The sequence below is a fragment of the Chaetomium strumarium genome, assembly GCF_033439665.1.
Source record: "Chaetomium strumarium strain CBS 333.67 chromosome Unknown B0T15scaffold_2, whole genome shotgun sequence".
Lineage (NCBI taxonomy): Eukaryota > Fungi > Ascomycota > Sordariomycetes > Sordariales > Chaetomiaceae > Chaetomium > Chaetomium strumarium.
In genome coordinates this window covers 4,100,385-4,121,537 of record NW_026944430.1, presented here as the reverse complement: position 1 = coordinate 4,121,537, position 21,153 = coordinate 4,100,385, and the positions used below count along the sequence as shown (strand labels likewise).

At 55.5% G+C, this 21,153-nt stretch overlaps 7 protein-coding genes across 7 annotated transcripts; 5 read left to right on the top strand and 2 right to left on the bottom strand.

The window, feature by feature from the left end:
• Positions 1-180: 180 nt before the first annotated feature.
• B0T15DRAFT_525966 (Neutral/alkaline nonlysosomal ceramidase) lies at positions 181-3,050 on the bottom strand. The gene has a single exon (XM_062868880.1). The coding sequence runs from the start codon at positions 2,934-2,936 to the stop codon at positions 459-461; it is 2,478 nt and encodes an 825-aa protein (XP_062724805.1). The 5' UTR covers positions 2,937-3,050; the 3' UTR covers positions 181-458.
• Positions 3,051-3,514: 464 nt separating this feature from the next.
• Positions 3,515-4,633, top strand: B0T15DRAFT_127175 (Pre-mRNA-splicing factor SPF27). Its single transcript, XM_062861700.1, has 2 exons — positions 3,515-3,673; positions 3,753-4,633. The coding sequence occupies exons 1-2, from the start codon at positions 3,637-3,639 to the stop codon at positions 4,415-4,417; spliced, it is 702 nt and encodes a 233-aa protein (XP_062724804.1). The 5' UTR covers positions 3,515-3,636; the 3' UTR covers positions 4,418-4,633.
• Positions 4,634-6,287, bottom strand: B0T15DRAFT_127181 (cyclic nucleotide-binding-like protein). The gene is made up of 3 exons (XM_062861701.1): positions 6,231-6,287; positions 5,622-6,163; positions 4,634-5,551 (listed from the first exon to the last, which is right to left on the bottom strand). Exons 2-3 carry the CDS (start codon positions 6,099-6,101, stop codon positions 4,850-4,852), a joined length of 1,182 nt encoding a protein of 393 aa, XP_062724803.1. The 5' UTR covers positions 6,102-6,163; positions 6,231-6,287; the 3' UTR covers positions 4,634-4,849.
• A 1,665-nt stretch (positions 6,288-7,952) lies between these two features.
• B0T15DRAFT_127091 (ligand-effect modulator 3 family) lies at positions 7,953-9,581 on the top strand. Its single transcript, XM_062861699.1, has 2 exons — positions 7,953-8,361; positions 8,430-9,581. Exons 1-2 carry the CDS (start codon positions 8,140-8,142, stop codon positions 9,438-9,440), a joined length of 1,233 nt encoding a protein of 410 aa, XP_062724802.1. The 5' UTR covers positions 7,953-8,139; the 3' UTR covers positions 9,441-9,581.
• Positions 9,582-10,282: 701 nt separating this feature from the next.
• Positions 10,283-14,212, top strand: B0T15DRAFT_411937 (FACT complex subunit-domain-containing protein). Its single transcript, XM_062865400.1, has 5 exons — positions 10,283-10,669; positions 10,736-10,820; positions 10,878-10,999; positions 11,067-12,672; positions 12,734-14,212. The coding sequence occupies exons 1-5, from the start codon at positions 10,493-10,495 to the stop codon at positions 13,840-13,842; spliced, it is 3,099 nt and encodes a 1,032-aa protein (XP_062724801.1). The 5' UTR covers positions 10,283-10,492; the 3' UTR covers positions 13,843-14,212.
• A 1,638-nt stretch (positions 14,213-15,850) lies between these two features.
• On the top strand, positions 15,851-18,541 carry B0T15DRAFT_483509 (glutamate-cysteine ligase-domain-containing protein; the record flags this gene model as incomplete). Its single annotated transcript, XM_062866165.1, has 6 exons — positions 15,851-15,865; positions 16,175-16,240; positions 16,347-16,495; positions 16,576-16,695; positions 16,759-17,946; positions 18,121-18,541. The coding sequence occupies 6 exons, from the start codon at positions 15,851-15,853 to the stop codon at positions 18,539-18,541; spliced, it is 1,959 nt and encodes a 652-aa protein (XP_062724800.1).
• A 368-nt stretch (positions 18,542-18,909) lies between these two features.
• B0T15DRAFT_126991 (uncharacterized protein) lies at positions 18,910-19,430 on the top strand. Its single transcript, XM_062861698.1, has one exon. It carries the CDS (start codon positions 19,071-19,073, stop codon positions 19,392-19,394), a length of 324 nt encoding a protein of 107 aa, XP_062724799.1. The 5' UTR covers positions 18,910-19,070; the 3' UTR covers positions 19,395-19,430.
• The last annotated feature ends 1,723 nt before the right edge of the window (positions 19,431-21,153 follow it).

The following is a 21,153-nucleotide window of genomic DNA, read 5'->3' as shown; positions in this document are numbered from 1 at the left end:
ACTAAAGTGGGGTAGCTTCGAGAGCTGAATGCGTGCACCATTTTCGGATCCGTATCCGTCCAGCCGCACTGCCGGATCAGAGCTGTTCTACACGGTGTAACTCTATACAAAGCAAGGCATCGGACGCAGCTTGCTAATAGGGCCGCGAGTTTCGAAAGGGGTTACCTACAGAACCGCCTGTGAGGTTGTATGTATGTACATAGGTCAATACATACTAGTACCTTGCAGCTTACACTAACTCTCAATGTTGATAATCCCGCTCAGTTCTTCCTGTTGAATCTAAAGTCAGATAGACACCATGAAATCAGAGTAAGATCAAATACTTGAAAGTGCGTTAGTCATGAGAATATACCAAAACGCGCCACCGATAACCCTCGTAGGTATATCCCAAACCTATAAAGTAAAGTAATGCTCTTGAACCCTGACCTCCCAGATAACCTAAGCTTCCAGATATATGCTCACAGCAATGTAAACGCGGAACTAACGCCCTCAAACGCCTGGATATTCCCGCCCAAACTCTTCGCATCCCCATAGTACCGAATCCGATACACCCCTGTTTCCGCCCAGTCCTCCGTCACCCACACAATCTCGACCTCGCTAGTCCCCAAGATCTCGCTCGTCCTCCGCCAGTTGTACACCAGCGACCAGTCACCGTCATCCCTCACTCTCGCCCATGCCTGCTGTTGCTGCTGCTGCTGCTGTGCATCGTCATCCTCGTTACTGAGCATGGCCAGTTGCTCCACTGCAGCAAACGTGCCCTCCAGCCGCAGGTTATTCCTCGGATTGGCGCCGACAAACACAACTCGCACCTGCTCTCCCTTGCGATAGACCCGTTCCGCGTCCGTGATCACGTCCCCGAACGACTTGAACGGCGGCGTCCCGTCCCGCACCACCGGCCCGATGAAGGACAGCGACCGATTCGAGTTGTCCGGCGGGAACAGGCCCATATCATCATGGGACGGAGGTGCGGGTGCGTTGGCTCCTAGGTAAGGCAGGAAGCCGAGCGTGACGTTGATGTACGCCGCGAGGGTGTGCGGGCCGTAGAGGGTGGAAGCGCCTTCGTAGCGCTGGATCGCGTATTCCTCCTCGGTGGTGATGTAGTGCGTGTAGCTGTTTGCCGGGCCGCCGAGCACGACAACGGGGGAAGGAGCTAGGTGGCCGGGGGCTCGGAATTCACTTGGGAAGAGCACGGCTGAGGCGTCTCGGACGGCTTGTTTCCACCGTCGGCCGGCCATGGTGCTGGCTTCGCCCGGGCTGACGATGATGATCAGCTGGCCGACGCGGAAGGCTTGCACATCGACTATGTTGGGTGTCCAGTCGTAGGGGGTGTGCACCTCGCCGACGTCCAGGAGGATGGGCTTGGGGCTGTGGCATGCTCGCTGTTCGGGCGTTGCATCCTTCAGGAGCCGTGAGACTACCTTCCAGACTGGCGACGTCGTGTTCTCGTTGCCGGAGTGCTGGGTGAAGTCGAATGCGCCAGGGCCGTCTGAGGTACCCGCGGCGAAAGAATATCCAAGCGCTGCGGGGCATGTTCGGACTTTGGAACCGTTGGGAAGGAGAAAGGAGAAACTAGACATGTTGTGGAATCTATGAAATGACCTGACAGGCCCGGCGCGTACAGGTGTAGACTCTGACTGGAGCCTGTCGTACAGTGACCGGGCTGCTTGAAACTGGCGCTTCCCTACCTCGAAGCATGAGCTTGCTCCGTTGTCCTGCACCCTGAAGAATGGCCCTCTGCCGTGGCAGGCCTGGGACTTGCCATCACTGCAAGTACTATTCTCGAAACTGCACATCTGGCCCGAACCGTCTTCGCACCACGCGCCGAGGACGTTAGGGCTAGTATCGCCGACACTGGCCTGCGAAAACCCGGCCACGAAATCCTCCGCCGCCGTAGGGTCGTCACGGGCACTTTTCTCAAAAAGGTAAGCGGCGACTCCCTTATTGTCGCCAGCAACCAAGGTGTTATTGCCCAGTAGCGACGTGCCATGCGTAGGAAACCAAGTGAGAACGCCGATGTTCTTCCTGTCCGAGGCACGCTGGAACTTAAGCAAGGTCAGGTCTTTCTCCACAGACCCATCGTCCTCGGCGCTGATGTTGTATTTGGTCCGCTCTTGCTCGGGGTTCGCAAGGTAGGCGAACAAGCTGCGGTTGATGTTGGCCCCGTGCACCTTGGTTGTGCCAATGCTTAAATAACCTGGCTGTAGACTTTCATGGGCTCGCCGGATGGACAGGATTGCGCCATCGACAATCGCGCGGTATCCTTGATGATCAAACCCCTTACTGGTGATCTGAGGAAGTAAGTAGTTCAGCCAGCCGGCGGGTCCGGCGTGCGAGTGGGTGCCCGTGACAGCGACATTGTGATGCCCATAGACGGCGTATGAAGGGCCAAGCTGCTTGAGGCTATCCAGGATGCCGTACCGGACGGCTGTATCGCCCGACTGCGTGTCCAGGACCAGATAGACGAATCTCTCCTCTGGTCGGCCGACACTCCCGATAATGAAGGCTCGTGAGTAGAGTCGCTGGCGCAGACCTGCGCCCACCTGCTTCGGGTCTGCGTAGCCCATCAGGTTGACTTCGACCACAGGTCCGGTAATATCAGCTTTCCCAACCCCGATGAGATAGAGATCTCCGTCATCTGATGCTGTCTCTAGCTGCGGCCAGCGTGTTGTCTCAGGTAGCCTAGACCAGGGAGATGTCCATCTCGTAGAGTTCCCGGGTAATTTCCCAAGCATAAGGCATGCTTGGACCATCAAAGTCAACAGAAGTGCGCAGCATAAGAACAGCCGTCGGTAAGTCCGGCTCCGTTGCGAAGTCCCACGAGAGCCGCCTTCATCGGCTGTGGGCCGGCACCGGTAGGGTTCCTGGTCCTGGCTTATGTGAAGAACGGATTGCGCTCCGCCCTCTTGGCTCGCTCCATCGGGCTTCTCGGGTGCCATCTCGGCCCTACGACTCGGCGGTTACGGACTGGACCGTATATTTTGCCCCGGCATGTGGTGAGGTGACCTCTTCTTAGGTCTGTACCGAACCGCTTACTATCGTTGAGTGTCGAGGTTATCAAACGCTGAACGGAATCAGCAACGCGTTCGGGGCGAACATGGATGCTGGCTTGGCAGGCGTCATCGGGCTGGACCTTTTCCGATTGGACGGAATCCTGCAGGTTCCCCACCCAACCTTGGCAGCCTTCCAAACTGCCGGAGCTGCTTGATGATGAATTCCTAGATTGCAGCCATCGCAAGTAAGTTCCAGCTGTGGCAGCACACATTATATTGAAGTGCCGGTGGGTATTGAGATCTGCAACATCCCATCCCTTGGGGCTTGTGTTGATTGAACTGCATTTCGCTCCGTGCGTACACTACCAAGTGACACTAGACTCCGCTAGCAGCCCTGTATAAATTGACTCCGGGAGTGACTTTAACAACGTTTGTGGGGACACTTTTCTCTCCGGCGCGGCGCGTGTTTCCTCTTGCCCGTTACGGTGCCTGCAGAAGTATTGACTGGTGCAGAGTGCAGACAGATCGACAGCAACCCCATCAACGACTACACTACGAAACTCAGGCACCACGAGCGAACCCAGGAACTCCGAGGTGACATCAACAAACAGCAGCGGCAAACTGAAACTGCGCACCGCCAACCACCATGCCATCCATAACCACAGTGCACGAGTCTCTTCCATGTAAGCTCTCCCCTCATGCCCACCCACTCTCGGCTCCCGCAACCAAGACTAAATAACCCACTTTGCTGAACATACACAGACATTGATCCAGACCCAACCCCCTCCGAGCGCGCAGCCGCCGAGGCACTGATCGCCCAGGAACGCGCCCTCGTCCCCGACGACGCCAACCACGCGCTGCTCCCGCTCCCGCCAAAAGAAGCTCAAGACTCGCCCTTCCTGACGCCTCTCCTGACCGCCGAGCTCCAGCGTCTAGCCTCATCATCATCATCATCACCAGACCAAGACTCGTCCAAATCCAAACTCAACGCCCTCGACCTCTCCCGCTACGAAGCGCCCGACCCGCCGTCCCCGACCACGCTCTCCCGGCTCCCGGCAAGCGAAGCCTCCGCGCAACTGCAGACCTCGCTGGCGCGCACGTACGCGTCGCACGCCTACGTCGCGTCGCGGCGCACCCACCTAGCGCTGCTCGACACGTACGGCAAGAACGCCTGGCTCGTGGGGAACTACCAGCTCGAGGGGGAGCTGAAGGCGCTGGAGAAGGAGCTGGCCGAGACGAAGCGGGAGATTGATCTGCTCACGCTACAGCGCAAGGAGGCGCAGGAGCTGGCTGGGCCGGAGCTCACGTCGCTTGAGGAGACGTGGAAGAGAGGGGTGGGCAGGGTGTTGGAGACCGAAGCTGCTGCGGAGGCGTTGAGGAGGGAGGTATTGGAGTTACGGAGGAGGATGGCTGCTGCGGAGCATTGAACAAACCGGGGATGCTAGGTGGATGGTGGGTGGTAGGGAAGAGATATTATACAGATTCACGTATCTTGAAGAGGCAGGTACGCGACGGACGAAACGGACGTGTTCGGCATAAGATGCTAGCTACAGTACCGGAATGTGCTCTCACAACGATGGAACCCTAAAAGGGTGATAGTAAAGTGAATGGGTGTATTGTATGCCCATACATAATATCTTAAAGAGTTCTCCATTAGCAGTTCGAGTACACCATCAAAGAATCCCCACCGAAGTACACCCTCAAAGAATCCCCACTGAGACGAAGCCTCGGAATTTCGAGACTCCGTCATGGCCCTCATACCATATCTCTACACCCTTCCAATCTGTTCTTTGCTGTGGTGAATGCGCCGTACTCAGTAGCCGCTATCCCCACTATGACCGGTTATCGAACTGTTATCCTCACTGCCTCTGCGCGGGTCCTCCCTCCTCCTCTCCAGTCCTCATGCCAACATACCTGGTCCTCCGCATGATACTCTCGACTGGGCCCAGCAGTCTCTGGAAGGCCGACTTGCCCAGCCTGACAACTTTGACCTCGGTTTGGCTGATGACGCTGGCTGCACGCGGCGCGTCGTTGAGCAAGGCGAGCTCACCAAAGAAATCCCCCTTCTTGTACTGCTTCACTGGCTCTTCGTTGCCGCTCTTATACGCGGCTGCCTCGCCAGATTCGAGCAAGTAGAACTCATGGCCAGGGTCGCCCTCGCGGATTATCGTATGGCCCGCGGGAAACTTTTGGCTCTCGAGAGCGTCGGCGATCTTGGATCTCTCATATGGTGTAAGAGTCGACAAGAGAGGGACTTCCTCGAGGAAATTTTCGTACATGCGACGACGTGCGAACGTCGATTCCATCAGGATTCGGCGAAAGGTAACACGGTCCAGAGCCCACAGCGTGCACTGCGGCTCAGCCGAAATAACCGTAGCAGCCCGGGGCGCATTGTACATGAGAGCCAGTTCACCAAACGATCCGCCAGCTTCGATTGTGCTGACCTTTTGGCCCATCCCATCCGGTCCTGGCTGCAGTGAACCCGTGGGGTTGACGTAAACGTCGAAAGAACCTTTCTCGACCACGTAGAAGTAGTCTCCAGCGTCGCCTTGTGTAATAACCTGCCGCAACATCAGAATGGGGTCATTGGCGCTTCGACTATGGCCGGTGCGTGAGCTGCTCAGGACTGACCTTTATTCCCTTGGTTGGGATTGGCTTTTCTACCAGGGCTCCGAGGACTTGCGCACATTGCTCATCGTCGAGGTGGTTGAACAGGAAATTGCCGCCAATCGCCCTCTTAAGACGTTCCATCTGCTCCTCAGTCTTGGGATGCACAGGTGGTGTCCAGTTGTCGTAGCTATCACCAACTGGCTTTAGAGACTCCGCCGAGACCGAGGTGCGTCGACCGAAGTTGAACTGCGCCGGAAAGCCTTCGGTACTCGGCGGACTCCGCAACGCAGACAGGTGGGAGTCAGACGAGGCGTCGCCCCCGAAGGGTGCTCGAAATATTTGGCCATGGCTTGTCGATTGTCCGAAACGCGGTGTTGTGGGCGAGGCGAGGACGTCGTTCTCCTCTTCCTCAGCTACCCTCTGCATAGAACCCGTCTCGACTCTGGAACCGAAGGGATTCGAGTTTGCCCCAAAGGGACTAGTGAACCCAGAGCTGGACATGCTGGATCAGAGTGCCGAGAAAATAATCGTTCTTTGGATTAGCCGCTGGAGTACTCTTGCTACTACTTTCCGTCTGGCGTCAGTGTACGATTGATGAGGCGATATGGCGAGGTTGCTGGATATGCAAACCTTAATGTAGCCTGTCAAAGCCCAACTCGATCAGGGGTGACAAACGCCCGGGGTATGGCCGTATTTCTGGCAGGCGACGCCGACGTGGGGAAGGAAAACACCAGTTAGACAGTTGTGTCGTGCGACGCTCTGAAATTCTAAGACCCTGTGGGACGTCATTAGGATGCAGGTTCAACACAGGCTATCACATTCCAAAAGAGGGGGTTTGGCTATGGGGAGGCCCGACAAGGGACGGCAAAAACAAGGGGCTTTGAGCAACCCACGGACTTGCAGGTCGTCGGGCAATTGCTTCTGCAATTACACTAACGTGATGGCAGTAGATCATCCATCCCGTTGACGGTTTTTGTGACATACCGAAGCCAAGCCAGACGGAAAGAGAAACGATAAGACAGGAACGGAAACCAAGCTTCCAAGTAGCAGCAAGTGTCAAAGGAGATGTGACTCACTCCGTATTATCACCTTGTAGATATACGCGGGCGGGCGAATGCGGCACACGCAAGGTAAGGCTGAATGGCGGGACCTGCGTTACAGCGTTCGACCTCGCGCTGAATGATTGACGACGCCGCCCTTGCGAGGAGTAGTGATTGGGAGGATGGGTCGTTCAGCGTGCATGCGATAAAGGGCGAGTGGCGAAGACGAAATGGATGGTTAAGTCGCAGCGGGAGCGGTGTGAACAATGGAGGAAGCTGAAACCAGAGGAGCCCGGTTACAGAGTGGGATGGACGAGATCAGTCGACGCTACGCTATTTCGTTGGATGGCGCCTGCATTAAATTATAGCAGGATCGTGATGCGAGAAGTAGGATGACGCCGCAACGGGAATCCGATATGACGGCAGGAAAACAATCCAAGCTTAGTAGCGAAAGCAGGAAGAAGGGTTTGCGAGAAGAGCTAAGGAGGAGGAGAGAAGGTGAAGCTCTGGGATGTACCCAGTCAAGTGGGGTGGCTCCCGCTTGGACGTATCCGCACCGCCTGGCATCATACATCGCGCTACCTGCCATCAATCAACGCTATCCAATCTGCCATTCAGCATGGAACTTTACGCTGCCTGAATGCAAGAATGAACAAAGTTTGCGGTTCTTCTCACCAACCGTACTACTGATGCTTCGAATCGTTCAATTTTTTGCCTGATCAGCACATTGCTGGTAGCAGCATCAAGGGTCCAGCAGCAAGGCCTTGATAGACCGAAGGTACACTTTGGCGAGGTTGCCCAGCTTCCCCTCCTTCCTCCCGTGTTCTGCCCACGATGTCTCCACAAATCGCTGCTCGCTCTACCACTCATTTGCGTGGAACGTTTCTAGAAGGCGCAGAATATCGGGAGTTGGTCCTACCCCTCCTAACTCTATCCGGACTCGCGAGATGCGGAGAATCAGATTCCAGCCAGCACCAAGCCGACGGTGGGTGCCAGCGGGGTTGTCTGGTTGGATGTCCAGTCCCTTGCTTGACCTTCTCCCAAGTTTCTGTGGCAGCTTCTTTGCAGGTTGCAGATCTACTACGTCGCCGGTCACAAGGAGCAATGACAACAGGCTTGGCGGCATCCAATAGAGGTTGTTCACAGCGCCTACGATACTTGGGCGCAATGTCGAGCGAAAGCGTTGCCGGACGTTACTATTGGATCACTCCTGTGGAATTCCGTCCCGTGATCCATAATCGCAAGTACACAGTAGGGTGATGAGGGCGGGAATTTCAAGGCACGTGCCTTATCCCGTGACTGCTTCCAGCTTTCCTAATACGAAATGGGGCTGAATCAGTTCGCTCACTGCCTCTGCCAAGATTAAGCACGAGCCACCGAATCCACTTGTGCAAGCCGACGGCTCCGTGTCTTCGAAACACTGAGGACGACCTCTTTCCCTTTGCACTGCCCGCGCCAACTTGAAATCAACCACAACGACCGATCAGAACTAGCCCATCATGGCGCCCCGCCGTCGCCGTGGCGCCGATAACGATGCCGGCGACGATGCCCATTCGGACACCGATGCGCCGAAAAACCGCCCGCCGAACACAGCGTTCCGTCAGCAGCGCATGCGTGCTTGGCAGTGTGTGCTGACACCCAAACTTATTGTCACCATCTTCTCCATTCTGGCCGCCATCTATCTCGGATTTGGTGCTTATCTGACATACCTAGCACACACGGTATGTTCAGTCTTGGATTGTCTTCGTGCGCATGCTTGAATGCTGACTTATCGCTCTGTTGCCGCCAGGTCCGAGACATTCGAATAGACTACACAGACTGCACAAAGCTTGCCCGTGATGATTCCTTCACGCCGGTGCCTGAGGAGCACATTACAGCGCATTTCTCGAAGACAGATGGCACGTACAATCCGTACAACGCTGAATGGAAAAGAGAAAACAGGACGGTTCAGGTCGCAGGCCAACGCCGCAATCGTACCTACTGTTATGTCAAATTCAACATCCCCGAGGATCTGAAACCCACCATCAGCTTCTTCTATAACCTGGAGAATTTCTACCAGAACCACCGCCGTTATGTCAATTCGTTCAATGCCAAGCAGCTGTTAGGCGACGCTGTCGACGGCAAGACCATCAACGCGTCCACCTGCGACCCGATCGCCTACGATCCGAGGGGTTCGGGCAAGATCGTCTACCCATGCGGCCTTGTCGCCAATTCCATGTTCAATGATACCTTTTCAACCCCAGTACTCCTTTCAGTGAAGGGCTCGAGTGCCTCGAACCAGACGTACAACTTCACCACTCAGGGGATCGCCTGGCCTGGCTTGAAGGACCTCTACGGGGAGACCAAGTATGACCTGAGTCAGATTGTCGCGCCGCCGAACTGGGAGGAACGGTACCCGAATGGCAGCTACACCGAAGACAACAAGCCACCGAACTTGAAGGAGGACGAGCATTTTCAGAACTGGATGATGCTTGCCGCGGCGCCCAACTTCTTCAAGCTCTACCAGAAGAACGAGAATGAGACCATAGTAGCTGGCCAGTACCAAGTCGATATTGAGTCCAACTTTGATACGACTGTGTACAACGGCCGGAAGGCTTTCGTACTCACCACCATTTCCGCCATGGGGTCCCGCAACATTTGGCCAGGGATCATCTTCCTGATTGTTGGCGGCATCTGCCTGATCCTGGACGTCTACTTCATTCTCTCATTCTTCTTGTGGAAGCCCCGCAAGCTGGGCGACCCGTCGTACTTGTCGTGGAATCAGCCATCCGCGCCTCAGGCACATGCGTCGGCGTCATGAGCGTGGAATACCCGCCCTGTGGATGGCGAAGTTATGAGACGCTTTTCACTAGAGTTCTTAGGTTTTGGGATTGTACGGCGCAGGCGGGCGGGGGCATACAGTGTTCTATTTGTCGCTTTTCTTGTCGGTAATGTCTTGCTGTTAAGTGTCTTGTCACCAGAGTTGAAAAGGGGTTTGCTGCCATTGCCTAGTCTAGTGTTGTGTACGGATACCAATCTGCGCAGGGGATGCACTGGCCCTGGAGGTTCTTGAGGGCAGGTGAATGATATCAGCGAATTCCACTACAATGCTGTCACTCGAACAGCTCTTCCCACGGAAGCCGGTACGCTAGGACGCATTCTCGTCCTCGGTGTATGCAGTCGCCAGATGTTACGAATACCGACGGCCCCGTTCCTGACCTGTTGGGTGACCAAATGAAGACTTTGAGCTTCCTGACGCCCTGGAGCCATACGTTATCCTACCAGTACTATTCGGGAAATTTTCCGGTTTGCAAAACTCGGAAAGCGTTGCTAGGTACTAGTATCTCCCCAGCTTCCTGGTCGGCAACTGAACACAATCTACTGCCTAGCACTCCTCTACTCGTGTCGGTATTGCAAACTCTGATGCACCCCACCAAGCCTCCTTTCGAAGGCTTAGGCTTGAACACCATTCGAGCTTAGGTTATTCGTTTTCTCCAGGCACAATTCTGGTCCGTCACCGTCTCTTCTTCACCTTGAAAGTAATAATCAACCTACTGGTACTTGATCGTTTTGGCGTTCAGAAGTCGCCTGCAATCCCAGGCCAAATCTGGCAACCACTTAGGCACCCGCCCCACAGAAACGCGACAGGGTTGCTCGAGACGTGAGTGACGCGACCGGCCGGTAGTTTTTTGGCCCGCGCCACCGCCTTTGTGGCTCTCTTGCTCCTTGCAACCTCGAAGCTCCGTCGCGGTTATTCGCTGCCGCCATCTTTTCAGCCGAACGGCGGCAGAACTTTGCCTCCTACATCATCAACACCCTCTGTCCGGATAGTACTGCCATCGACAGCCGCAGCGATTTTCGCAATCGCGCATCATGGCGGACATCAAGATTGACAGCAAGGCCTTCCAAGAGCGCCTGTCGCACTTCGTTGGCGCGTGGAAGGCCGACAAGCGAAGCGGCGACGCGCTCTTCGGCGGCGCCTCGTCCATCGTCATCCTGATGGGCAAGGTTGACGAGGAGCCCGAACTGCACAAGAACAATGCCATGCATGTATGTCTCGCCCGAGGACGCGATGACATGGTGGCCGCGCGGCGCTAACATGGTCGAAAATCGCAGTTCTGGCTGCTTGGCTACGAGTTCCCGACAACCCTGATGCTCTTGACACCCGAATCCATGTACATCCTGACAACTCAAAAAAAGGGTGCGCATTTTTCCTTCCCGCCGCATCCTCGTCATACGGGTTGTTGACATGCTGCAGCGAAATACCTCGACCAAATCAAGAACAGCCGATTTCCGGTCGAAGTTCTTGTAAGAGGCAAGGATGCAGCGGAAAATGAAAAGCTTTTTGTCAAGATCACAGATGCCATCAAGGCAGCAGGCGTGAGTCAAGAGTCGCTTGTTCAGCTTCTCACCTTCGTTTGCGCGGCTGACATGGACGATCCTGCAGAAGAAGGTTGGCGTTCTCACGAAGGACACTTCCAAGGGGCCGTTCATCGACGAATGGAAGAAGGTTTATGCCGAGAACTGCAAGGATGTCGAGGAAGTCGATATCGCTCACGCGCTATCCGCTGGCGCATTTTCGGTCAAGGACGAGACAGAGCTCCGGGCCATGCGATCCTCATCGAAGGCTTGCGTCGCCCTCCTGAATCCTTACTTCCTCGACGAAATGTCAGATGTCCTCGATAAGGAAAAGAAGATAAAACACAGCGCCTTGGCCGACAAGGTCTACAACAAGCTCGAGGATACCAAGTGGTGGAAGACTGTCGAACTACCGAACCGTCAGAGACTGCCCACCGATTTCGACCCCGAACAGCTCGATTGGATCCTTGGGCCTATCGTTCAGAGCGGCGGTAAATTCGACCTCAAGTGGCAAACAGATTCAAACGATGATCCTCTTCATGCAGGAATCATTGTCGCAGCCATGGGTTTGAGGTACAAGTCGTACTGCTCACAGATTGCCCGGACATTCATGGTCGACCCGAACAAGTCGCAAGAGAACAACTACAAATTTCTGCTGGCCGTCCACAACCTGATTCTGAAGGAAATCCGCGACGGGGTGGTTGTCAAGGATGTTTATAACAAGGCTTACAATCTGGTCAAGTCGAAGAAGCCCGAGCTTGAGAAGCATTTTCTGAAAAGTGTTGGATACGGCATCGGTCTCGAGAATAAGGATCCTACTCTGGTGCTCAACGGCAAGAACACGCGGACTCTGCGGGATGGGATGACGCTCTGCATCACCACGGGATTCAGCGATATCCAGAATCCAGACGCTCGGGACAAGAACAGCAAGGTCTACTCCCTGGTTCTCACCGACACCATTCGTGTCACCGGCGGCGAACCGGTTGTGTTCACCGGCGATGCCCCGGCCGACGCAGACGCGACTTCATTCTTCTTCAAGGATGAGGAGGAGGCCCAGCCAACACCGAAGAAGGAAAAGCGGGACTCGCGCGTAGGTGCTGTTGCGACTAAGAATATCACCAGCACCCGGTTGCGATCGGAGCGGAACACAGCACCGGATGAGGATGCGGAAAAGAAGCGCCGAGAACACCAGAAGGATCTCCATGCCAAGAAGCAGAAGGAGGGTTTGATGAAGTACGCCGAGTCCACCGGTGACAAAGACGGCGTCGAAGTCAAGAAGTTCAAGCGCTTCGAGTCCTACAAGCGGGATAACCAGTTCCCGCCCAAAGTCCGGGACATGGGCATTGTCATCGACCAGAAGAACGCAACCATTGTGCTTCCTGTTATGGGCCGGCCCGTTCCCTTCCACATCAACACTATCAAGAATGCCAGCAAGAGTGACGAAGGGGAATGGTCGTTCCTGCGTATCAACTTCCTTTCTCCGGGTCAGGGGGTCGGACGGAAGGACGAGCAGCCGTTTGAGGACGCCTCGGCCCACTTTGTCAGGAGCTTGACGTTCCGATCAACCGACGGTGATCGATACGCGGACATTGCGAACCAAATATCGAATCTCAAGCGCGAGGCAGTCAAGAAGGAGCAAGAGAAGAAGGACATGGAAGATGTCGTGGAGCAGGACAAGCTGATCGAGATCAGAAGTGAGGATACAAGCCCAGCTATATTTGAGTTTTGCCGCGTAATGCTGACACACATACTCAGATCGCCGTCCGGCTGTGTTGGACAATGTCTTCATTCGGCCAGCCATGGAGGGCAAGCGGGTTCCTGGCAAGGTCGAGATACACCAAAACGGTATTCGATACCAGTCGCCGCTCAGCACAACGCAGAGAGTGGATGTTCTTTTTTCCAACGTCCGCCATCTCTTCTTCCAGCCATGCCAGAATGAACTCATCGTCATTATCCATCTGCACCTCAAGGACCCCATCCTTTTCGGCAAGAAGAAGACGAAGGACGTGCAGTTCTACAGGGAGGCCACAGACATCCAGTTTGACGAGACCGGGAACCGGAAGCGCAAGTACCGGTACGGCGACGAAGATGAGTTCGAGGCCGAACAGGAAGAGCGCCGGCGCCGGGCGGAGCTCGACCGCCTCTTCAAGAGCTTCGCCGAGAAGATTGCCGAGGCGGGCCGGAACGAGGGCGTCGAGGTGGACATGCCACTCCGTGACCTCGGCTTCAACGGTGTTCCGAACCGCAGCAATGTCTACATCCAACCCACGACCGAATGCCTCATCCAGATCACCGAACCGCCCTTCATGGTGATCACGCTGGAGGACATCGAGATCGCCCACCTGGAACGCGTACAGTTTGGGCTGAAGAACTTCGATCTCGTCTTCGTCTTCAAGGACTTCGCCCGTCCACCGGCGCATATCAACACGATCCCGGTCGAGTCACTCGAGGATGTAAAGGAGTTCCTCAACTCATCGGACATCGCCTACTCGGAGGGACCGCTCAACCTCAACTGGTCGGTCATCATGAAGACGGTGATGGCCAACCCGCACCAGTTCTTCATCGACGGCGGCTGGAGCTTCCTGCAGAACGACTCGGACGACGAGGACGGCTCTGAAGAGGAGGAGGAAGAGAGCGCGTTCGAGATCAGCGAGAGTGAGCTGGAGGAGGCGTCGGAATCGAGCGAAGAGGACTCGGATTACGACTCAAACGCCTCGGCGGAGGCCAGCGACGAAGCCGAGATGAGCGAGGAGGAGGAAGGCGAGGACTGGGATGAGCTGGAGCGGAAGGCCAAGAAGCGGGATCGCGAGAGCGCGCTGGAGGAGGAGGATCGGGGAGGCAAGAAGAAGCAGCGCAAGAGATAAGTTTCTCTGGGGATGGGGAGATGAGTTCTGGCGAGCGAGTGTGGCATGTTCTCCATCGGGCATATAGCTTTGCTTGGGCTGCTTTCAGTCACGGGGTGGGTTTGGGCACTCGGATGTTGTTTTGTTGGGGATTTTTATCTGTCAATGTATGTACATTAACTCAAGGTCGTCGCCCGGTACCAAGCTTGCGGTGCGCTTGCAGTTTGTCGTGGGTAGATCGTAACAGGGGGGAGCTTCATCTGGGAGTCCACAATGTAATATGTTATGCTTCGTCGGACTTGAGCCATATATGTTCTCTTGGGCCGGTGACCACTCTTCTTGTGAGCGTGGACTCACCGTTTGTCTCGGAAATGCTATCTCACCCTTTTCTCATTCCTATTCCCCTGTTCCGAGGTACTTCGGAGTTTCCAATGTAGTAGGCTTCTAGTGAGATTAGGAATCTAGGAATGCTACGTGTGGGTTAGGGTTATACGCAGGTCTGGACGTAAATTGAAATCCCTGTGCTAATCAGATGCTTCTGTGCCCCTCATTCATTGATCAATGCGAGACAATTCGTCACCGGTACAGTTTCCCACTTCTAGTGTACATGTATCGTACAAAGCCACCGCAACAACGCTTGGGAGTTGAAGAAAATTTACATTAGAGGTTCCCATCTCGCCTGTCCTCCCGCAGCGCAGGTCAAGGGCAGGGCGCAGAGTGATACCTAGTACACGACTCCACGTCCTGGCTCGGCCGATGGAAGCACGTTTTCTGCGGCATGTCCGGGGTGGATTTCTAAGCAACGGTCAGCCGAGACCCACGCTCGCCGTCCTTCTCGTCCCATGTTGACGCCCTTGAGCGCGATCGAGATGGAAGTTCTCGACATCTGGTCCAACTGGAAGTTGGGAAACTCCCTAGGGACCCTGACCCGGACCCCACAAGGCGGGAAGCTTAAACGGTGCGGTGCGAGGGTTGAAGAAAATCTTCCCGACGTTCCTCCTTTCGCCGCACCCCCGCGGTCGGAACTCATTCTCCGTTCCGGGGCCAAGTGCTTTCTTTTACTATCGGCAGCAAGTAACTCTCTGCGCGAAGTAATAAGGGACCATTACTAAGGCCGACCCCTAAAAAGGCGAGTATCTAAGACGGACGAGGTCCATGTACACGGTTTCCGGCAAGCAAGCACATCCCGGCCATTCTCCGACTTACAACCGGCGGTTTCCTCTTTCAAACTAAGGGAATTTTTCCCACCCCGCCGAGCCGACACCCACATACACACACACAACCTCGTCGTCCCGGATGTCATCAACGACGTGATAGCCCGCGTGAACCGTCTGGTCCAGTGAGAGCCGAGATCAATTGCGTGCTCTTGTCAGCTTCTCAGCAGCTACTATTCATAGCCATCTTCTGATTTGTGCTGCAAGCGCCAAGAACACCCGCGGCTGCGAGGCCGTGAACGTGGGGGGTGAGTTTGTTGCAAAAGGACGAGCACCGACTCACTTACCTACTGCGGATCTTCCTTTGCCCCTGTGGAAGCGAGGCTGAGATATTTGTTGGAACGTATGAAAGTGAATCTAGGGCGGGGGGAAAGGTACATCGAGAAGAGCGGCGTGGCGCTTTATCGACTCACCAACGCTCTGCTCTGACCATTCAGTGTGGTGGTCTGCAGACATATCGGTGTCTCGTGATAGCATCACTTTCTGATACCACCCGGCAACCGGTTTCTAATATCTATTCCCGCAGCGGTCGCGGCAATTGGCGGCTTCGATAGGCTGCCGGCCTACCACTACTAGCCTTGGGGTCCGCAGGTACATCACTCCCGTTCTTCGGTCGTGCTACCTAGCAACCGTTACCCCCTTATCTCAGCTTTGCTCTTCCGCCCACCGAAAAGGAGTAACGATAGTAGTGTCTGCTTTCCTACCCGGCTCCTCTAACCGTCCCGGGGATCCGAAAGCGGCGACACTACCTGTGCCGGACACAACCAATTCGTGTCAGGGTCGATTCCGACGGGAGAGAGGAACGGTCCGTAACAATGGGTCTTCTGTGCGTATAATCCTCCCCCCTACCACTCAGCGCGACTCGGCGGCATGTTCCCAGTGTGCACGCACGACATTCTCCCCAGGCATGACGCCATACTGATTAGCCGCGCGTGAAGGGCTCTGGGAACGGCGCTGGATTGGCCAGAGGCCAAGACGCAGGCGCATCTTGTCCGATCCTGGGGAATCAAGGTGAGTGAGCATCAACCTTGAAAACGAACTATAAGCTTTTTTCTTTTTGTCATGACACCCGGCTCTTCCGGGGCATACATACATGCCGCCTGTGTGGGAGAAATGGTTGACAAAGATGATGCCCACAGCAACTCCTCGAGATCTGGAACAAAGCCAAGGGCAAGGAGCGTGATGCCATGCTCTGGGGTGATGAGGTACTGTCCATTCCATCCCTCCCTCCCCGCCTTTTGTTATCTGCTTATTATTCTTTATCTGCTCGTGTGGACGGTACCCGTCTGACAATAAGCCGTGCGTTTGTAGGTCGAGTACTTGGTTGTGACATATTCCAAGGATGACCCCAGGGTCCTGCTGTCTCTCCGGCAAGCAGACATTCTCAAGGCTCTGGACAATGACACGGCGCTCTCCATGTCGGGCTGCGCGCCGCCCTTGCCGGACGGCTCCAATGCTCAGTATGACGGCCTTGTTGCCCTTGGTGTTTTTTATTGCTCTGGTTAATGGCACACGCTGACCGCTTCTCATGCAGCACCAGCCAGCCGCCCCCGGTCTTCCATCCCGAGTTTGGGAGGTTCATGCTCGAGGCTACGCCGGGCAAGCCGTGGGGCATCGAGTTCAAAGAACTCCTGGAGGTCGAGCCAAACATGAAGCTGAGGTATGTGTGCCATCAGATGTCTTCCGACACATGTGACAATCCTGACCATATGCGGCACTGCAGGAGATGTATTGCCAAAGCCCACATGTTGTCCAACGAATACCCCATCACGTTGACGACCTTTCCCAGGCTTGGCAGTCCGGGAGTTTTCACTGACCCCTTCTACCCCGTCTCGGGCCCCAAGCTGAGATCCCAGTTCGTGCCGGACGAGATTGCGAACCCGCACATTCGCTTCCCCACGCTTGCGGCCAACATCCGGTCCCGCCGCGGGCGCAAGGTGCAGGTCAACGTGCCGGTCTTCCGGGACGAGAAGACACTGTGGCCGTGGAGGGACCCGACGGTCAACTATGACCTGCACAACTGGCCCGAGGACGACGACGTGCGGAAGGGCGCCGCGCCGGACAACTTCATCCATATGGATGCCATGGCCTTCGGCATGGGCAGCTGCTGCTTGCAGATCACCTTCCAGGCGAAGAACCTGACCGAGGGGCGGCAGATGTACGACCAGCTCAGCCCGCTGGGGCCGATTCTGCTGGCCCTGACGGCGGCCACCCCCGTGTACAAGGGCTTTCTTGCCGACACGGATGTCCGGTGGAACCAGATCAGCAAGGCGGTGGACGACCGGACGCCCGAGGAGCTGGGCGAGAAGCCGCTTGCGGACGATCGCTGGCGGATCCCCAAGTCGCGCTACGCCTCGAACTCGACCTACATCTCCGAGGACGCGCGGCTGCGGCCCGAGTATCTGGACCCGGACCTGGTCATCGACGAGACCATCAAGCAGCAGCTGCTCGACGGCGGCATGGACGACCGGCTGGCGACGCACTTTGCGCACCTCTTCATCCGCGACCCGATCGTCATCTTCGCCGAGGACCTGCAGGCGCTCGACCTGGACAAGACGGACCACTTCGAGAATATCCAGAGCACCAACTGGCAGCACATGCGCTTCAAGCCGCCGCCGGCCGACAACAGCATCGGCTGGCGCGTCGAGTTCCGGCCCATGGAGATCCAGATCACCGACTTCGAGAACGCCGCGTTTGCCGTGTTCATCGTGCTCGTCACGCGCGTGATCCTGTCGTTCGACCTCAACTTCTACATCCCCATCAAGAAGGTCGACGAGAACATGGAGACGGCCCACGCCCGCGACGCCGTGCTGTCCCGCAAGTTCTACTTCCGCCGCAACCTGTTCCCGACCCAGCGCGCCACCTCCCGCTCGGGCTCGTCCACGCCCGTCGCCAGCCGCCCACCCACCCCGTCCGGCCCCGTCGAGGACGAGTACCGTCTCATGTCGGTCAACGAGATCATCAACGGGACCGCTTATGCCAAGGCCTGCTCCTCCTCCTTTTCCTCTTCCTCTTTATCTTCTTCTTCTTCCACTATTACGACTACTACCTCCCCGTCCACGTCATCGTCCCGACCGCTGAAAAGACGCAAAACAAACCCCACTTCCGAACCTGACAATGAAGAAGAAGCCAACAGCCAAGAAGAAGAAGAAGAAGAAGAAGAATTCCCGGGCCTGATCCCCCTCGTGGAATCCTATCTCGACTCGGTCAACGTCGACGTCGCCACCCGCTGCCAGCTGGCCACCTACCTGGACCTCATCCGCAAGCGGGCCAGCGGCGAGCTGTGGACGGCGGCCAAGTGGATCCGCCATTTCGTGGGGAGCCACCCGGAGTATAAGCGGGATAGCGTCGTCGGTGAGGCGATCACCCGGGACCTGGTCGCCGCTGTGGTCCGCATCGGCGAGTGTGAAGTCGCTGGGAGGGGGTTCAAGGAGCTTTGTACCGGCCAAGGGGGCGAAAAGATGGTGGTGGAGGGGCTGGAGAGGTTGTTGGGGAGGTTTAGGTGACCCTTTTTTTTTTTTTTTTTTTTTTTTTTTTTTTTTTTTTTTTTTTTTTTTTACCCCTTTCTGCTTACCTACCTATTATATGATGGAAATTAGAAGGGGGGGGGGTGAGGGCATACTGATATCAGTATCAGGAGTGATTCGATGGCTGGGAGGAGGGGAGCATGTTTGCATGTCTGTTGGTTGAGCTTGCGCTGGACATTTTTGCATGTTGCTTGAGAAGTGCTAGCAGCTTTGCTAGGCGGGGAGGGTTTTGGTCCAGTTTCTTAGTTTTGTTTTATCTCCTTCCTGTCTACCTTATCTCGGGCTTTTTAGACTGTTGCGTTGCGCTTTTTTTCGCGGCTCTGCTGTGTCTGCCTGGCTGCCTGCCTGTCTGTTTCACAACCCAGGAGCGTTGGTTCCTGCCCACCTAAAGTAAGGTACCGACTGATTCATATAGACCGTTCAGTTTACTCCGAGCCTTTCTGTACAGCTTAGCTTGGTCACGACATGTTCTTCGTGGGCGAAGAGGAGATTGCTGCTCTATATATATATGTATCTCTGTGTGTGTGTTGGGGGTGTGTGTGCTAACATCCTCGGGTCCGTCGAAGCATGGGAAATCCGCTCGAAGCACCACCTTCTTCGCATTCTTCTCCGCGTGGAAACCGGACCGGCCTCACATGGTGTTGTGGGTGTCTGTCTCAACTGGCAAGTCTCTTCCAAAGGTGATGGATTGTTACTATATCCGCTTTCGCCCCTCGCTCCCTCATTAACATCACTTAGTACTACCAATGTGTTGTTTTGCATGTCTTGTTCAGTAACTAGTAATCCACTGTTGCAAGGAGGCTGGGAAGAAACGCCACCGCTAGCCAAGTAAGCTGTAGAGTAGATGCTGAGGCAGGTCAAGTTTTACTGAACCGCTGTCGATAGTGGTATCAAGAACAACACCTAAGACACACGGAGAAAGCTGAAATGGGAGTGTTCATCTATGAAGCGGCAGCGTCCGCGCTTGTGCTGCACGAACCGGTTCTAACTACTACCAGGTACTGTCTCTCCCCAACACTGGGTCTAGGGTCTACGGAAGATTCCGCCGATTTTACCGCGACGATATCGAGACCCTCGCAAACCGAGCCCCAAAGTGTAATAGTCAGACTCTAAAGGACCAACATCCCCCCTGGGCAGCTGGATGTGTCGGGCACCCGAATCCCCACCTGCTGTTTTGCTTTGGCGCCCACCAGTCATATTAGTGTAGTCGTACCATAAGTGTTTCAAAAGAAGGGAGGAACTTACCGTCCTAGTAGCTGCCGACCGTTGTTTGGCAAACATAGGAGAGTGGCCTCGGGGGCAGTTGTGGACCAGAACGCCGTCACAGGCCCGGGAATGGGCAGATCCCCTCTGGTTCTGAAGGAGACTCGTCTTAAGTTCCCCCGCGAAGGCGTTCTCATGTAGTTATTGGGATTGGATCCGAAAGAGCGACTCATCACTTCCATTCGGTGTGACGCAGAAAACAATAGAGTAGTAAGCAGTTCCGTGAGGTAATGAAGATGAAGGCATCGTCCCTTCCCCCCCCACAGTGAAGAAGCATGTGATGTACACAGTGCTGTCGTCTGGGCATTCATTCCCTAACAAGGGTAATAATAGTGGTGGTGGTGGTGGGCCGGCTGGTTCCGTGCCGAGCCCTTCGCAAGGGGGATCTCATAACGGAAACTGAACAACAACAAATCTGATCTCGCTCTAGTGAACCCTGAAAGTTGCCGCTTTTACACTAGCTAACAGAAGCTGGATCACGGGCAGGGGGATCCTTGTCTAGACCGCTTCTCCGTTGGGAGGAACTGCGTGTCATGGATGGGAGAGGGGAGGTGGGTTTTGCATTTGGGGGGCCCTTGCCCGTGAGCAGGAGCTGCGGCCTGTGTCTCAGCCACGCAACAACGCTGGGCTGATCGTCCAGCAAAGTGGACATGGCCTTCTGGAGCAAGCAAACAAGGCAAAGAAGCATAATAAGCACGATTGGTTGGATGGGGAGAGGATGGTCCTGTAGATGCTATCATCCCATCTGGATCTGGCGACCCTTGAGAAGAACCAAGCCTGGTGGCTTTTCCGCTTCGTTGGTGGATGAGCGGAGAATATGTACAAGAGTCGAGTCATTATCTTAGTTAGACTGCATCATGCCCCCTCTAGTCGAGCGAGCCGAGAGGACATGATGCGTTGTCCCCTCCAATCCCAAGCGGGATATCGCGAGCGAGCTGGACATCTAGCAACCCATCTTCACTAGTTATTACACAGTAGTCGATGAGCCCGAAATAGTTGTGTCTCTGCCACTCTGGCGGGGAGTGAGTCGACCATTCCGGTTTTGTTCGGGCCTAAGTGCTAGTGGTAAACTAGTGTCAAGGAGCCAGGTCCGATCCCTTGGGGCTGGGTATAAGCTAAGCTCGCGCCGTCTCTATGAATGTTACTAGTAACTAGTCAAGTTATCGCCTGGGGGTCTTCATACTCCCCAGCCCAGGGCAACCTGATCAGCTCATCCTTGTCTCAATGTTTCACCTCACCACGCCCCCAGCTTTTAGCGAAGGGATGGGGCGGTCCGTCCGCGGCGACGGAAGGACGAGAATGCCGCGCTGAGCTGTCGGTTTTGCTCG

What these genes read in the sequence shown, in the direction of transcription:
- B0T15DRAFT_525966 (XM_062868880.1), bottom strand. Translation starts at nt 2,936, where the DNA reads ATGGCACCCGAGAAGCCCGATGGAGCGAGCCAAGAGGGCGGAGCGCAA.
- B0T15DRAFT_127175 (XM_062861700.1), top strand. Translation starts at nt 3,637, where the DNA reads ATGCCATCCATAACCACAGTGCACGAGTCTCTTCCAT. An exon ending in AGTGCACGAGTCTCTTCCAT is followed by an intron (nt 3,674 to 3,752) that starts GTAAGCTCTCCC and finishes GAACATACACAG; the next exon opens with ACATTGATCCAGACCCAACC.
- B0T15DRAFT_127181 (XM_062861701.1), bottom strand. Translation starts at nt 6,101, where the DNA reads ATGTCCAGCTCTGGGTTCACTAGTCCCTTTGGGGCAAACTCGAATCCC. An exon ending in TCCCAACCAAGGGAATAAAG is followed by an intron (nt 5,552 to 5,621) that starts GTCAGTCCTGAG and finishes ATGTTGCGGCAG; the next exon opens with GTTATTACACAAGGCGACGC.
- B0T15DRAFT_127091 (XM_062861699.1), top strand. Translation starts at nt 8,140, where the DNA reads ATGGCGCCCCGCCGTCGCCGTGGCGCCGATAACGATGCCGGCGACGAT. An exon ending in TGACATACCTAGCACACACG is followed by an intron (nt 8,362 to 8,429) that starts GTATGTTCAGTC and finishes TGTTGCCGCCAG; the next exon opens with GTCCGAGACATTCGAATAGA.
- B0T15DRAFT_411937 (XM_062865400.1), top strand. Translation starts at nt 10,493, where the DNA reads ATGGCGGACATCAAGATTGACAGCAAGGCCTTCCAAGAGCGCCTGTCG. An exon ending in ACAAGAACAATGCCATGCAT is followed by an intron (nt 10,670 to 10,735) that starts GTATGTCTCGCC and finishes CGAAAATCGCAG; the next exon opens with TTCTGGCTGCTTGGCTACGA. An exon ending in ATGCCATCAAGGCAGCAGGC is followed by an intron (nt 11,000 to 11,066) that starts GTGAGTCAAGAG and finishes ACGATCCTGCAG; the next exon opens with AAGAAGGTTGGCGTTCTCAC.
- B0T15DRAFT_126991 (XM_062861698.1), top strand. Translation starts at nt 19,071, where the DNA reads ATGTATCTCTGTGTGTGTGTTGGGGGTGTGTGTGCTAACATCCTCGGG.